Source organism: Astatotilapia calliptera, chromosome 1 (assembly GCF_900246225.1).
Source record: "Astatotilapia calliptera chromosome 1, fAstCal1.2, whole genome shotgun sequence".
Taxonomy (NCBI): domain Eukaryota; kingdom Metazoa; phylum Chordata; class Actinopteri; order Cichliformes; family Cichlidae; genus Astatotilapia; species Astatotilapia calliptera.
In genome coordinates this window covers 10,649,225-10,661,716 of record NC_039302.1, presented here as the reverse complement: position 1 = coordinate 10,661,716, position 12,492 = coordinate 10,649,225, and the positions used below count along the sequence as shown (strand labels likewise).

General features: G+C 39.8%; 1 protein-coding gene across 2 annotated transcripts; it reads right to left on the bottom strand.

Annotated features, from left to right (window-relative positions):
* Positions 1–516: 516 nt before the first annotated feature.
* LOC113019574 (EGF-like repeat and discoidin I-like domain-containing protein 3) lies at positions 517–11,212 on the bottom strand. 2 transcript variants are annotated; one of them, XM_026163353.1, is made up of 10 exons: positions 10,939–11,212; positions 8,829–8,954; positions 8,617–8,748; positions 5,741–5,854; positions 5,368–5,549; positions 5,125–5,280; positions 3,229–3,373; positions 2,321–2,505; positions 1,693–1,845; positions 517–1,284 (listed from the first exon to the last, which is right to left on the bottom strand). In XM_026163353.1, exons 1-10 carry the CDS (start codon positions 11,012–11,014, stop codon positions 1,141–1,143), a joined length of 1,413 nt encoding a protein of 470 aa, XP_026019138.1. In that variant the 5' UTR covers positions 11,015–11,212; the 3' UTR covers positions 517–1,140. The 2 variants fall into 2 exon arrangements, with proteins under 2 accessions (XP_026019138.1, XP_026019130.1); XM_026163345.1 differs by having other exon boundaries at positions 518–1,284; positions 2,321–2,523; positions 10,939–11,211.
* Positions 11,213–12,492: the final 1,280 nt, after the last annotated feature.

Sequence of the window (12,492 nt, the reverse complement as noted above, 5' to 3'; positions counted from 1 at the left end):
GAGAGTAAAATAAAACTGCTATAAAAGTGGAATCACATTGAAACCTTATAAAAAGGACATAAAATTGTAAACATAATAGTAAGTTAAAGGATGAGTTTTTGTATATCAGTGTTTAAGAAATGATTTCCTGAATTCCTTAGCTTCAATTTCACCATCACCAGGCTGAGCATGAAGACTCACATCATGTTTTGTGTGGTTAGAACAGTTTGTTCTTTGCGAAACAAAGAGGAACGCAGCCAACGCCAGGCTGCTCAAAAACTGCACCTTCTTTTAAGTTTTATCTCCTTTTAAATGCTGAGTTGTACAAAAGAATGCTCACTTTTGTCTTCTTTATCTACGCCTTCATTTTGTACCCTGTGTACATGACTCTGCTAACAAGTCAGCTCATGCTTAAATCAGCTGTGAGCATCTACTCTAACATGGGCACTCTAACAGCTCAAAAATGGATTTTTGTGTCTCAGCTGAAAAGATACACAAAGTGTAGAAAGAGTTTTTTTTTTAAACATTTAATAATGTTAACCAACAGTAAATTAAAAAAGCAATGCAAAACGTTGCTGTTTTCTACATATTTCACATTTTTTGTAAAAAGAATTAGTTGGTCATGAAATTAAATTTAGGAACAAAGCAAAAAGGTGTCAAAATGTGTTTAACCCCCCCCCCCCCCCCAAAACAAACAAACAGAAAACCCTACTCATCCGTGGAGTCAAAATGTGAAAGTTATCATTTTCCTGCTCTGGACAAGCGTTCCCGTCCTGTGTGGTTGAAAATGCCATAAATACACTCTGTATTACACCGGGAAAATCTCAGGGCTTGCATTCTTAGACAGACTAAGAGAAGATCTGTGCAAAAAAAAGCTCCTAAAGGACAAATTATCAATCTGTGAGGGATCTGTGAGCAGTTCAATGTTGCAGCATCAAACAAACTTTTAGCAATGTAAACATTAGGGGGGGGGGGGGGGGGGGGTTGCTACAGTCAAAGTGCTACAAGTGTTAAAGTCCAAGCTATTCAGCAAATATGATTCCCATGGAGTAAAAAACAAAGCAAATGATTCTGTTTGCGATCCGTCCTCCGCTGTGGTGCGAGCAGACGGAGCATCTGAGGATGAGGATGGAGTGCTGATAAATGGTTATTGACTAGTTTCTAATCATCGCAGCCCAACAGCTCCATGCGCAGAGTGATGCGCTCGTGCCATTCCCAGGGGATGACTCGGACGTATCGAGCATAGACCGGAGGCTCAAAAACATTCTTCTTATGGGTGTTGTTGTCAGTGTTTCCCTGGAAGAGCTGCAAAAACATGTTAAGGTTACTGTTAAATGAAAACACATTGTTTTGAACACACCTTACTCCCATTTACACGTGTCAGTGACTGTTTTTGTGCATGCGTGGGTGTGTGAGTGTGTGTTTTGTTTGTTAGATTACAATTTTTTTCTGAAGTGGAGGTGAAGTGGAATTTTCTATGATTTTGTGTAGGTTTTTTAATACTGCTCCTGTTTTTCTACCTTACTGAATCAAAATATTGTTTTGTCATATTGTATTTTATTACGTTTTGTTTAATGTTTTGGATGCTGCAACACAGCAATTTCTCAACTTTTGAGATAATAAAGTATATCTTACCTTATTTTTAACGTAGCTTTGACATATATGGAAAAAAAAAAGAGGAAATGGCATTTCAGGTATTCACATACGTCTGACCTTATCATTTCCGGTGTTCTCCTTCACTGTACTCCAGGACTCCCCATCATTGCTGTAAGCAACTTTAAACACTGATACAAACTGCACTACTCCAAAGTCCTTTGCACCCTGTGTGATGATGCCCGTGAGGCGCTTTGTCTTCTCTAGATCAACCTAAGATAAGATAAGATAAGATAAGATAAGCTTTATTAGTCCCACACGTGGGAAATTTGTTTTGTCACAGCAGGAAGTGGACAGTGCAAAAGTTATGAGGCAAAAATTAGAATACAATAAGAATAAATACAGTACACAACTGTACAGAATAGAATAAAATAAAATACTATATACAGTAGAATAAAATAAAATAAATATACAATAAGATAAAAATAGAATACAAATACAAATACTATATACAACTGAGTAAAAATACAACGATGACAGAAAGGATTATTGCACTTAGTATTATTGCATATGTATGGATGTGTGTGCTTGATCAGTTAAAGTCTTTATTATGGAGTCTGACAGCAGTGGGGAGGAAAGACCTGGGAAATCTCTCCGGGGAAGGAGCAGGAAAAAAATGGCATTACCAACTAGTAACTTCAAAGAAAACAAGATTTTTAAAAAAGGTGACTGCTGCGGTTTCCCTCACCTGGATCCACTCTGAGCGGTTGTTGTAAGCAGGAGACCATGCATTAGTCTTCCCCACCTTATCCAGCCGGGCAAACTGAGGGTGCCACGTGAAAGTATCAATGCCCCACGTGCGGTAAGAGCTGGAGGCTGAAAGCTGCCCGTCTGAGATGAACCGAGACTTCATACCAAGAGGCTCTGAGCAACCTGCCGTGTTTGAATAAACTGTGAATCAAAAGGCAGACGGACAGACGGAGGGAGGGGGAAGCCAAAGCAACAGAAAGAGAAAAGAGGGGAAAAATTGAAATCACCCGACAGAAAAGAAGAATCAACTTCACCCAACATTTTAAGAATGACGAACATTCACAAAGCGAGTGACTGATTACAATCACAAATACCCACCAGTGACCGAGTGAAAGGAAAAAAACAGAAGAGCCACACAATGCAGAAGAAAGCATGCAACATAGCACACAGAGCTGTTTTTCTTTAAACCTTTTAGCATTAAGATCAAATAAGACAAAAGCTGAAGATGGACAAAAACACAGCCGGCAGTGTTTTTATTCTTGAGTGCTTGAAATGGCTTCTTTTGTTGTTTCATAATAAGGACTGTACCCACAGAGCTATAGTGGATAACTTCTATGTGGTCAAACTAGGCTAGATGTGGTGCAATTAAATTTCAAAAGTCTGTCATTTCACCTGTCAGCAAGACCACAGTAAGAAGACATCAACACAGTAGCACAAGACACACTAACGATGCTGCGAGGAGTTATGCAGTTTAGGTTAAGGGTTCACAGAGGCTGTGACCTGACTTCGACTTAGCGTACACCACCTGTCCTTTTTCATTATTGTCCTATCTTTTTTATCTAACTGCTTTTGCTCGCTGACCTTGCTGTAAGTGTTACGGCTGTGCTGGAAGTTTATTGTGTTTACCGTGAAGTTCACAGCCCAGCAGCTCCATGCGCAGCGTGCAGGCCCTGCGACAAACCACGGGGATGATGCGGATGTACTGGGCCACGATAGGAACGTCAAAAAGGTTTGTCTTTGTGCGGTCGTTATCTATGTTGCCCACAAAAACCTGCAGCAAACAAACACAGGTGAGCAAACTGAATAAACAAAGTCAACAAGAACACTCAGAGAGCACAACTAACTCCCACCAAAGGGCAAGGGCTATACTAAAACTGTTTTATGATGTTTTTATTACAACATGATGATGTCAGCCTGTAATGGCGTCACGGTGTGTTTTATAGCTCTCTCTATGCCCTTTCATATGATAGATTACTCAATATGGTTTCTTTAAATTCTTTTCAAGATCAACTATGATCTTGTTGATTTTGAAGGTCAAGGTCAAATGCTTAGCTACCCTAGATACCCAGGTCCCCCAAGGGTAGTATATAGTTGTGAAGTTTGAAGACAAAGAGAATAATCCTTATTTGTCCTGCACTGGACTTTGGTGCAACAGGGCGGTCTGGGCTGCCTACCCTTCAGCTTTTTTTTGATTGGCTGCCTCTTACAAACAGAGGGTTCAAACAAGAGGTGGGTGGAGCTTGTCAGTGAGAGCAGATATCATCTGTCATCTCAGGAACACAGCTCTAAATAAACATCAGGGAGAGGCATGAGTTGAAAAAAAAAGTCTGGCTCATTGGGATTACTTCTACACCTCATCTCATTGTTCTAGATTGTTTAACACCTTAACCCCTGGAGGGTCTTAAGGACATTTATTGTCTTTTGAATTTTTAGTTTTAAACCATTTTCACTGTGTTGAGTGGATTAAAGCCAAATTTGTCAAAGAATCTTTTTTTAACTTTTTTTTTTTAATTGTGGTGTAAATTCATTAAATTAGCCTAAAATGGCTAAGCTACAGCAATGCATCCACCTTTATGCCTTTGGACAAAAATTGTCCCATTGAAACCCATTATAAACGCTATTTTTCACGCCAGAAAAATTAAGGTTTAAGGGATCGTCAGGTTTCCACCTTAGGTTTTGTTTTTAACTAGAGACCTTATAGTTGTAATTTTTTTATTTGTCCACCGAGTGGCGCCCTTGCTTCACATTTGACCTCTGCTCGAAAATAGCGGGCTGCAGAACTGAACTGCGGGAAAGGAAGTCTGATTTCCGGCTTGCATCACCGGCTATGCCCGGTGATCGGGCGAGACCAATCCACCCTCTCACCGACCGTGAGAGGGTGGATTTTTTTTTTCAATCAACAGGAAATGACGTATTTGTTGTCACGTGGTATGGATGTGTCTGCTGGAGAAAGGAGTCCCACGCAACATGCCCCGGTTCTTCGTCGCAACTTACCCCGGGAAGAGGCACTAATTTCGGCCTAGAGGACCAGCATTGACCGCCTGGAGACTATTTTCGGGTCCGGAAATTTTTTTTAAAGTAGATCGAAATTATTTTGGTCCGATCTTTGGACCATCTAAAGGCTAATTATGTAACTATCAAATATTACTTCAAATGTTTTTTTTGGATATTTAGTTTTTTAGGTTTTTTTTTAGTTTTTTTGTAATACAACTGGGATTTAAAGGGTTAAAAAACGAAAATATAATTAAAACTTTATATGAATATTTCAGGAGAAGTAGTTTTAAAAGACTGACCAATTTAAAGTGAAAAAAAAATTATATTTAATTTTTTATAGCACTTTTTGGGAATGGACATTTATTGTCGTTAAGCACAAAGGTGGATGCATTTTTAAGACGCCTCCAGGTGTTAATATCGACATCCACCACTGTAAGAGTATCTATGTGTTAGAAAATGAGAAAAAGCTTAACAGGTCCACTTTAAACACAATAGAAAATAACATATGTAGTACAAAGTTGTGTCTACCTTATCCCTCTGCTGGCCATCCACTTTGTAAGTGATGTAGGAGTTTCCATCAAGGCTGCTTGCCACCTTGAAGGCTTTGATGTACTCAGCTGTGCCCAGGCGACTGGCACCCTGAGTGATGATGCCCGTCAGACGCATAATCTTCTGCATATTAATCTGTTGTAACCAAAACGCCATGGGTCAGTGAGCATCTGGACAGGTCATGCACTGCTCAGTCTCGTCAAAAGCATTCACTTCTCTCACCTCGATCCAGGGGTTCTTGTCGTGTGTGGCTGACGTCCAGGCGTTGACGATGCCTTGGTTGTTCAGTCGAGCCAACTCTGGGCCCCAGCGCTGAAGACCCAGAATGCCATAGTGCACAGAGGAAGCAGAAATCTGGGACTCCACGATTGCTCCTCCCTCCATCCCCAGCAGAGAAACACACCCTGGGGTATGAGATGGAGGGATTTTTTGTTACTCTTGCCACGCTTTAGATCTTTTTCTCATGCTTGAGTGAGCCACGCTTACAAGGATATCTCATCAGTTTTTAAGTTCTTTAAAAAATGTTGAGGCAAAGCGAGTAACAACAGGCTGTCAGGCTGTTTGAAATGTGTGTGTCTAATGGTGGTGCACATACGTAGCTGGCACTGCTTTCCAACATACGGTGAGGGGCACTGGCAGGAGTAGTCTCCATCCAGATCTCGGCATTGCCCTCCATTCTTACAAGGCTGTTTTTCACAGTCATTTACATCTGAAAATCAAATTCAGAAATTACAAAACAAATAAATAAAACAACAACAACAAAAACAAAAACAAACAAAGAGTGCTTCAGATGCGGTTCACACTTGTCAAACAAGCACAAACATCTGAGGGAAAACTGGTGGAGGACTGAAGCAGGTGAATGACCATAATAATTTCACTGTGTCTCCAGCATTCAGCTGGTGACAAATAATTACTCTTCAATCTTATTGCGTTGACAGAAGTGGCCCTGAGGCATGGCGTCATTGAACAGGTGGGAACAGCGGAAACTTTGAAGTTATATCCATGTCGTGTCACCTGACACACTTACACACCAACTATTCTGGCAACAAGCTAGAACATCTGCTCAACAGCAGTATACACAAACTGAGCTCTTTAAAAAAAAAGAAAAAAAAAAGAAGGTATTTCAAATAATAGTGAAATTTGTCATTAAGTATCATTAATGTTTCTCCTTTGATTGAAGGTCCAGTTTTGATTGAAGGTCCACTGTCTAGGTAATGCTTGGTAATCTCCACAAGGTGGCACACTCATACAACATAAAGACTACAGACAGTTGGGATGATTACACATTTTTCTTCTCTACTGTTTGAAAAAGAACCTATTCATTTTTAAACCAAGCAGTGAGATTGCACACCAAACAATATTCCTTCAGTTTTTAAAAGGCAAAATGTGACTGAAAGTAAGCAGCTAAGAAGACAAAAGGTGCTGTTTTACTAAATGACCAGTATATAGATTGCTTTGTAATAATAGTAGGTTATGTTAAGTCTTTGTGTTTGGTTTGTATTGAAAACCAGTGTGTACCATGTTTATGATGTTTTCCCAAACCCGCAGCCAGAGGAGGTCAGCCCCACTCCCTGCTCCATGAAAAATCCACAAGCAGAAAATCTCAGCCGCATCAATGAATTATATGATCTACACAGCAGAATACACTGTCTTCTGCTTTTTCATCTCTGTGTGAGAAATAGTATGCGCACTGGCTAATACAGGGATATGACATATGATGATACAACATAATATATAGTTTATAATCTGAATATAAATTAACTGTTGTAAAATTGCAATGATACAGTGCTTTTATAAGGTGTTATAGGTGCATAAATGCTACAAATGCGTCATTTTAGCCAGATGGTAGGTGGTTGCTAGGCAATGTGATGGCATAATATTGTATATAGATAAGAAACTTTAGGGTCCTAATGTACCTATGTGTCAATTTTGTTTGCTTAACTCTAACTGTGTAGGAGGAGTTTACGTGCAAACTTTTATAGTGACAGTGATAAAATCTAATACGATTTTTTTTTAAAGGTAAAGTCCAAAAACGTTGTTACGTTATTAAGTTCAGACTTGATGAAAGCTGTGTAACTGACACCTAAGCATCACACATGCCTTATTTCACCCGTTTTAGTAACGCCAAGAAACTTCAGAATGAATGCAGGGCTGACGTAATGCCACATGGGTCTGTTTAATTCCTGTTCCAGTTAATGCTAAGAGGATTGGTCACAACAGCACGGGCACAGCACAGCTAATAACACTGAGAAACAAATGATCTTACCAAGAGGCAGACTGTGAAATAGCCTTTGCTTTTTTTTGCTACTTAAATCTGAAGCCTGAAGATCTGGCTTGTACTGAACATTTTATTTTTGTCAAGTGGAATTCATTTTCACACGCTCTGGCTTCACCTCAGTGACTTCTCAAAGGCTCTTTACCTACTATCACATCACTTGTTTTTTGTGGAGTGTTATTTCTGTGCATTTACTGGACATATTATATAGTGCGGCGTATATTGTCTGCCTGGTTCAAAATGAGAAAATATGGGAGTAGACGACCAGACTGCACCAACACTACAATTGGTGGTCAGAGCATGGGCTTTGGGAGGGTGAGCTGTTCCTCCACAAAAAGAGGAAAAGAGGGGAAAAAAAGCCTCTTCACAAAGTTATGCAAGATTTTGAATCAGAAGGTTTATACATTAAATCTTTTTCATCATTTTTGCTACCAAACTCACAGTTCAGGATGTCAGCCACTGCTCAGAGGTGTCTAGGAATAATATTCACACACACACACACACACACACACACACACACACACACACACACACACACACACACACACACACACACACACACACACACACACACACACAATCCTAAGTTTGGCTCCCTTTTTGTTATTTTCTCATGCATTTGCTCCACTAATAATCCTCATGTTTTAATGCTAATTTTACAAGCAAACTTGTATTGGATTCTGCTATGAGGATATGACTGAATTCACTATTCATTTGACTGGGATAAAATAGATGCAATGTTGACCCTGTGTGAGAAGCATCTGCATGCTAAGAGACTTGGAGTGGTCTTTTACTAATTAGCCAAAGAGAATAACCACAGAAGCCACTGAATGGGCTCCTTTCATGAAGCTGCTGAGCGGACTACACATCCCTTTCATTGCCGAAGATGTGACCGGAAGAAAAAACTCCTTGTGTTAAAACTTCTAGAGAAATCTGTTGCAAGTGGAGCTTGCTACTGTGTTTTTCACATTTTTGGGTAAGCTGTTCTCTAAAAAATACTACTTTGAAAGAAATTAGAATGCAACCCATTCCTAAACGATAAATCTTTTATGTCAACATTAAGTGGCCAGAAATTGTTTTAAAATTCATTGAATAAGGAGTTAAATGTCCTCTGGAGTACAGCAAGTAGTCTTATAGATGCACAAGACAAAAAGGGTTCAGTTCAGGCTTTTGACTCATAGCCAGAAGTAACTTACTGATCTGGCAGTGCACTCCCTTAAAGCCGGGCTGGCACTTGCAGATGTACTCATTGAAAACATCTCCTCGTCTGGTCGGAGCGATGACCTCGCAGGACCCATCGTTCTTGCATGGGTTGGGACTGCAAGGTCCTGAAGATGGAAAAAGAAAGGTGTTAATTTCGGTACGTGCTTCGGTGCTTTCCCACCAGAATTTTCCTTTTCAGCTCTACCTGTCTCTGTCAGGTTACAGCTGTCTCCACCAAAGCCATCGGCACAGATGCAGATGAAGGGTTCCTCTCCTACTCCAGTCACGCATGTTGCTCCATTGTAGCAGTGATTTACCTTACAGTAGTCAGCTGAGTGAAAGAGATAAAGGAAAGGCAGTGCAACGATTATTAGTATTTACTATTCACACCGCGGCTGCACATGCATGCATCCACTGCAAAAAGCATACATTTCTATAGTAGATAGTGAAAAAACAACAACAAACAACAAAACAAAAAAACTTGTCATTTAATTGTTTATCTATTAATTAATTACTTGTTGTAGTATGAATGGCCCGGGAGATGTCTTAATCAGCAGGAGAAGCTCCAAACCTCCAAAATATATGCCCTCCTTTACATTATTCAAACCTGCAGAGTGGGCCAAATTGGTGTCTTTGGCAGATAATTCTAGTTCCCGGGCATTATGTTTGATGCCCCAGGTCTAAAAGATGGTATTGCTCAGCACTACCAACTCAATATAGCACTGCATTTCCCAAAGTTCAGTTCTATTGCAGATAATGTATGGTAAATGGTTGGGTACAGCCATTAGGTGTATCTAAAGAGTAACACAGAGATCTTTCCCTGGTGTTGCTGGAGTTTCTGCCCTGATCAGTGCTCCTGCAGTTTTTGCTGGGAGGCACTGAGTCACACATCATGCCTGGATTGTGTGAAATGATGGCTCAGACCTCAGTGGGAGCGGCAGGACAAAAGCTTATGAGTCATACGAGATCTCTCAAAGTTACAAAACCTTTACCTCATTATCTTTGTTTTCTTTTTCCAGTCTATTGACTCAACAGCAGCAGTCACCATTCAAACTGTGAGCAGCTCCAGGTACAACAAACTGCAATTTACTGGCATTTTGTTTGGCAGTGAGGCCAAAACCCTACATGAATTATTCTTGAATACAGCACAATCTATGTTTACGAAACTATTCGCCATGAAAACGGATCAGAAGAATAAACACATAAATAAATAGCCCAAAATACAGTGGAAATGTGACTCAATATAAAGTTTTATGTGGTTAAATTCTCAAAAAGTGTATCCCGAATAAATGCTGGAAAGTGTCTAAGGCTGTGTGAGCTGGAAAACAGCTGGTCCTATGATGTAGCCACTGTCTTTATGAGCCAACCTCTGACAGCAGAATGTGTTTATGTCCAGGATTAGCTGAGTTTTCCAGAAGCATGCGGATCTTTGAATAACAGACTAGGTACACAGCATGACAATACAGCAGCTCAGGGGTGGGACAGGATATGCACCACACCTGACAGACAGGTGGGACTCTGAATGTACACAACCACCATGAGAACAAAATCACATTTGCATGTTGAACTAAATTTAGATGAGTGGACAGCTGCTTCATGATGGCCCCAGACAGGAGCACAGATGGCATTAATTTCCTTTCCATCTGCATCAAATCCTTGTGAGTCCAGGTAGATGTCCACAGAGACAACTAAAGGGACACCTGTAAGTGTGCCTGTGAGAATAATGACATTTCTAGAAACACTGTCCACTGAGAAAGGGGAAAACAACCACGAGAACTGTTCACTACTGCAAGTATCGCTTCTTGTACAATGATCACTGCTCAGAATAGAGCTTAGTAATAACAGAGTATCACGTGTAATAACAGACCGGTCTCACATTTAATCACCTAGTCTACCAGGACAATAATGAGCTCACATTATCATAGGCATACGTCTACATTGACTGCTTTCAGGGGGCAAAAAAGTGCACAAAACTGAATCCTAAATGCTTAAGTAAGAATAGTAAAAATACTTGAGATATTTAGGCTACTGTTGTACATCTGCTGTTTTCTTTTCGCCCTGCATTACGTTGATTTATGTGAAAAGGAAAAACAAAAAGCAATCAAAGTAGGTCACTTCACAGTGAATTGACAATATAATGGGGAAAAGGGAAGCAAATGCCATGGAAAATACAACAAACAGCACCAGAGTCCCCTTAAGGAGAAATGGAGTCTAGTGTTAAGAGGCAGAGACCTGTCAACAAAGTAAACTTTTAAGTTCTGCGTTAACGCAATATTCCGCTTTGATTCGTGTCGTTTATTCAAAAGGAAACTTACCTGTAACTGAATGCAGGCAAAGCAGCAGAGCAAATGTTCCTACATACGCTGGGGTTACATTTCCAGGACGTTTCATATTTGTTTTAGCCTTACTTTGTCCCGGGGGGTTGTTTGTCCGGAAAGACGCGCTACCTTTAAAATTTGAATACCAATGCGGCTTTGAAATGCAGTCGGAAATATCGCAATTCCGACTAAAACGCAGATGAAGAGCCGGGTGATAAATGGGAGAGCTGAGATTTTCGCTAATACCCGAGTTAACGACGTGTGACGTTTTCTGGTGGGCGGAGAGAAGTGAGGAGGAAGTCCTCTGATATTCATTCATGGCAGTCTGTTCGCCACTTCTTTCATTATTTTTTACTTCTTGTTGACTTCAAACTTACTTACTCCTACATTTAAACAAAACAACAAAGAACGAAAGCAAATGTATTTATGTGCTATGGTGCTGGTCAATTTTTTAAATTGACTTTATGCATTCTAATATGCCTTACCATTAAAGGCATTTTCCACTTTAATTTTGTCTCTTCATCGTGAGTTAACTTTTATCTAAAATTAACTGAAAGTCGTTGAAAGGCATCAGTCAGCTTAATTACCTGTTATTCAACTTCATAGTGCACCCTAAAATATTTGTGCGTTGAATAACTTGTTTTATTGTGAGCATGTGAATGCACCACTACCCCCTCCCCTTGGCCAGATTGACAGGTTAGGCTGAGATTTGAATTAGCCCCAGGGATTATATACTGGAAACGAAAACACCTGTAGCATAGGGTACTGTGCAAAAGTCTTGAGCCACACCTCACTTTTTATTTCCCTTCTAAGGAGCCAGACTTTATTTAAATTCTTCTTTAACACTGGCCTATAAATCATTCAAGTATTTAAAACTCCCTAACTCAAGAGATGAGCCAGTGTTGTGTCTACACACGACATACAACTTAGTAAATAAGCAATTTTAATCGTATCTTTATGTTACTAGCAGCCTGCTTCCTATTTCTTTAGCTGAATCTAACCAAAGATAGCACAATTTGACAGCATTTTTGTACCAAATCAGCAATTACTGAAAAGCTATAAATTACAAAATGTAGTAAACAATCCAAAGAAGAGCTTTGAATGTCCTTAAAGAAGCCTGGTGACGTATTTCTGGAGAGTGTTCAGGCTGTGTTGAAGAACAAAGATGATCATAACATATATAAACTTTCAAGCTGGTTAGAATTGTACATATTCCAGTTTTTGCCTTGTATACTGTATTTCCATGTATCTTTGAAAATGTTCCAATAAACCAGTTGGAAGATATTTCTAATTTTCCCAGAAAAATGTGAAGAAATTAGGGAGGGCCCAAGACTTTTGCACAGTACTGTAAAATTACATGTAAACATGCAGTTGGAACATTTTGCTGACAGGATCTTTTGTTTCCCCCAACATAAAAGAAACGGAGGGATTTAACAAGGGATTTAACAAGTCTAAATTAAATCCTCGTGGGAAAACTCGACTGTTTGGTGGCAGAGCAGTCACACTGCAGAAATCAAACTGATCCAGATCTGATTATTACCAAATATATAA

What these genes read in the sequence shown, in the direction of transcription:
- LOC113019574 (XM_026163345.1), bottom strand. Translation starts at nt 11,014, where the DNA reads ATGAAACGTCCTGGAAATGTAACCCCAGCGTATGTAGGAACATTTGCT. An exon ending in TGGAAAGCAGTGCCAGCTAC is followed by an intron (nt 5,550 to 5,740) that starts GTATGTGCACCA and finishes CTCATACCCCAG; the next exon opens with GGTGTGTTTCTCTGCTGGGG. An exon ending in GCTGGGCTGTGAACTTCACG is followed by an intron (nt 2,524 to 3,228) that starts GTAAACACAATA and finishes TTTGATTCACAG; the next exon opens with TTTATTCAAACACGGCAGGT.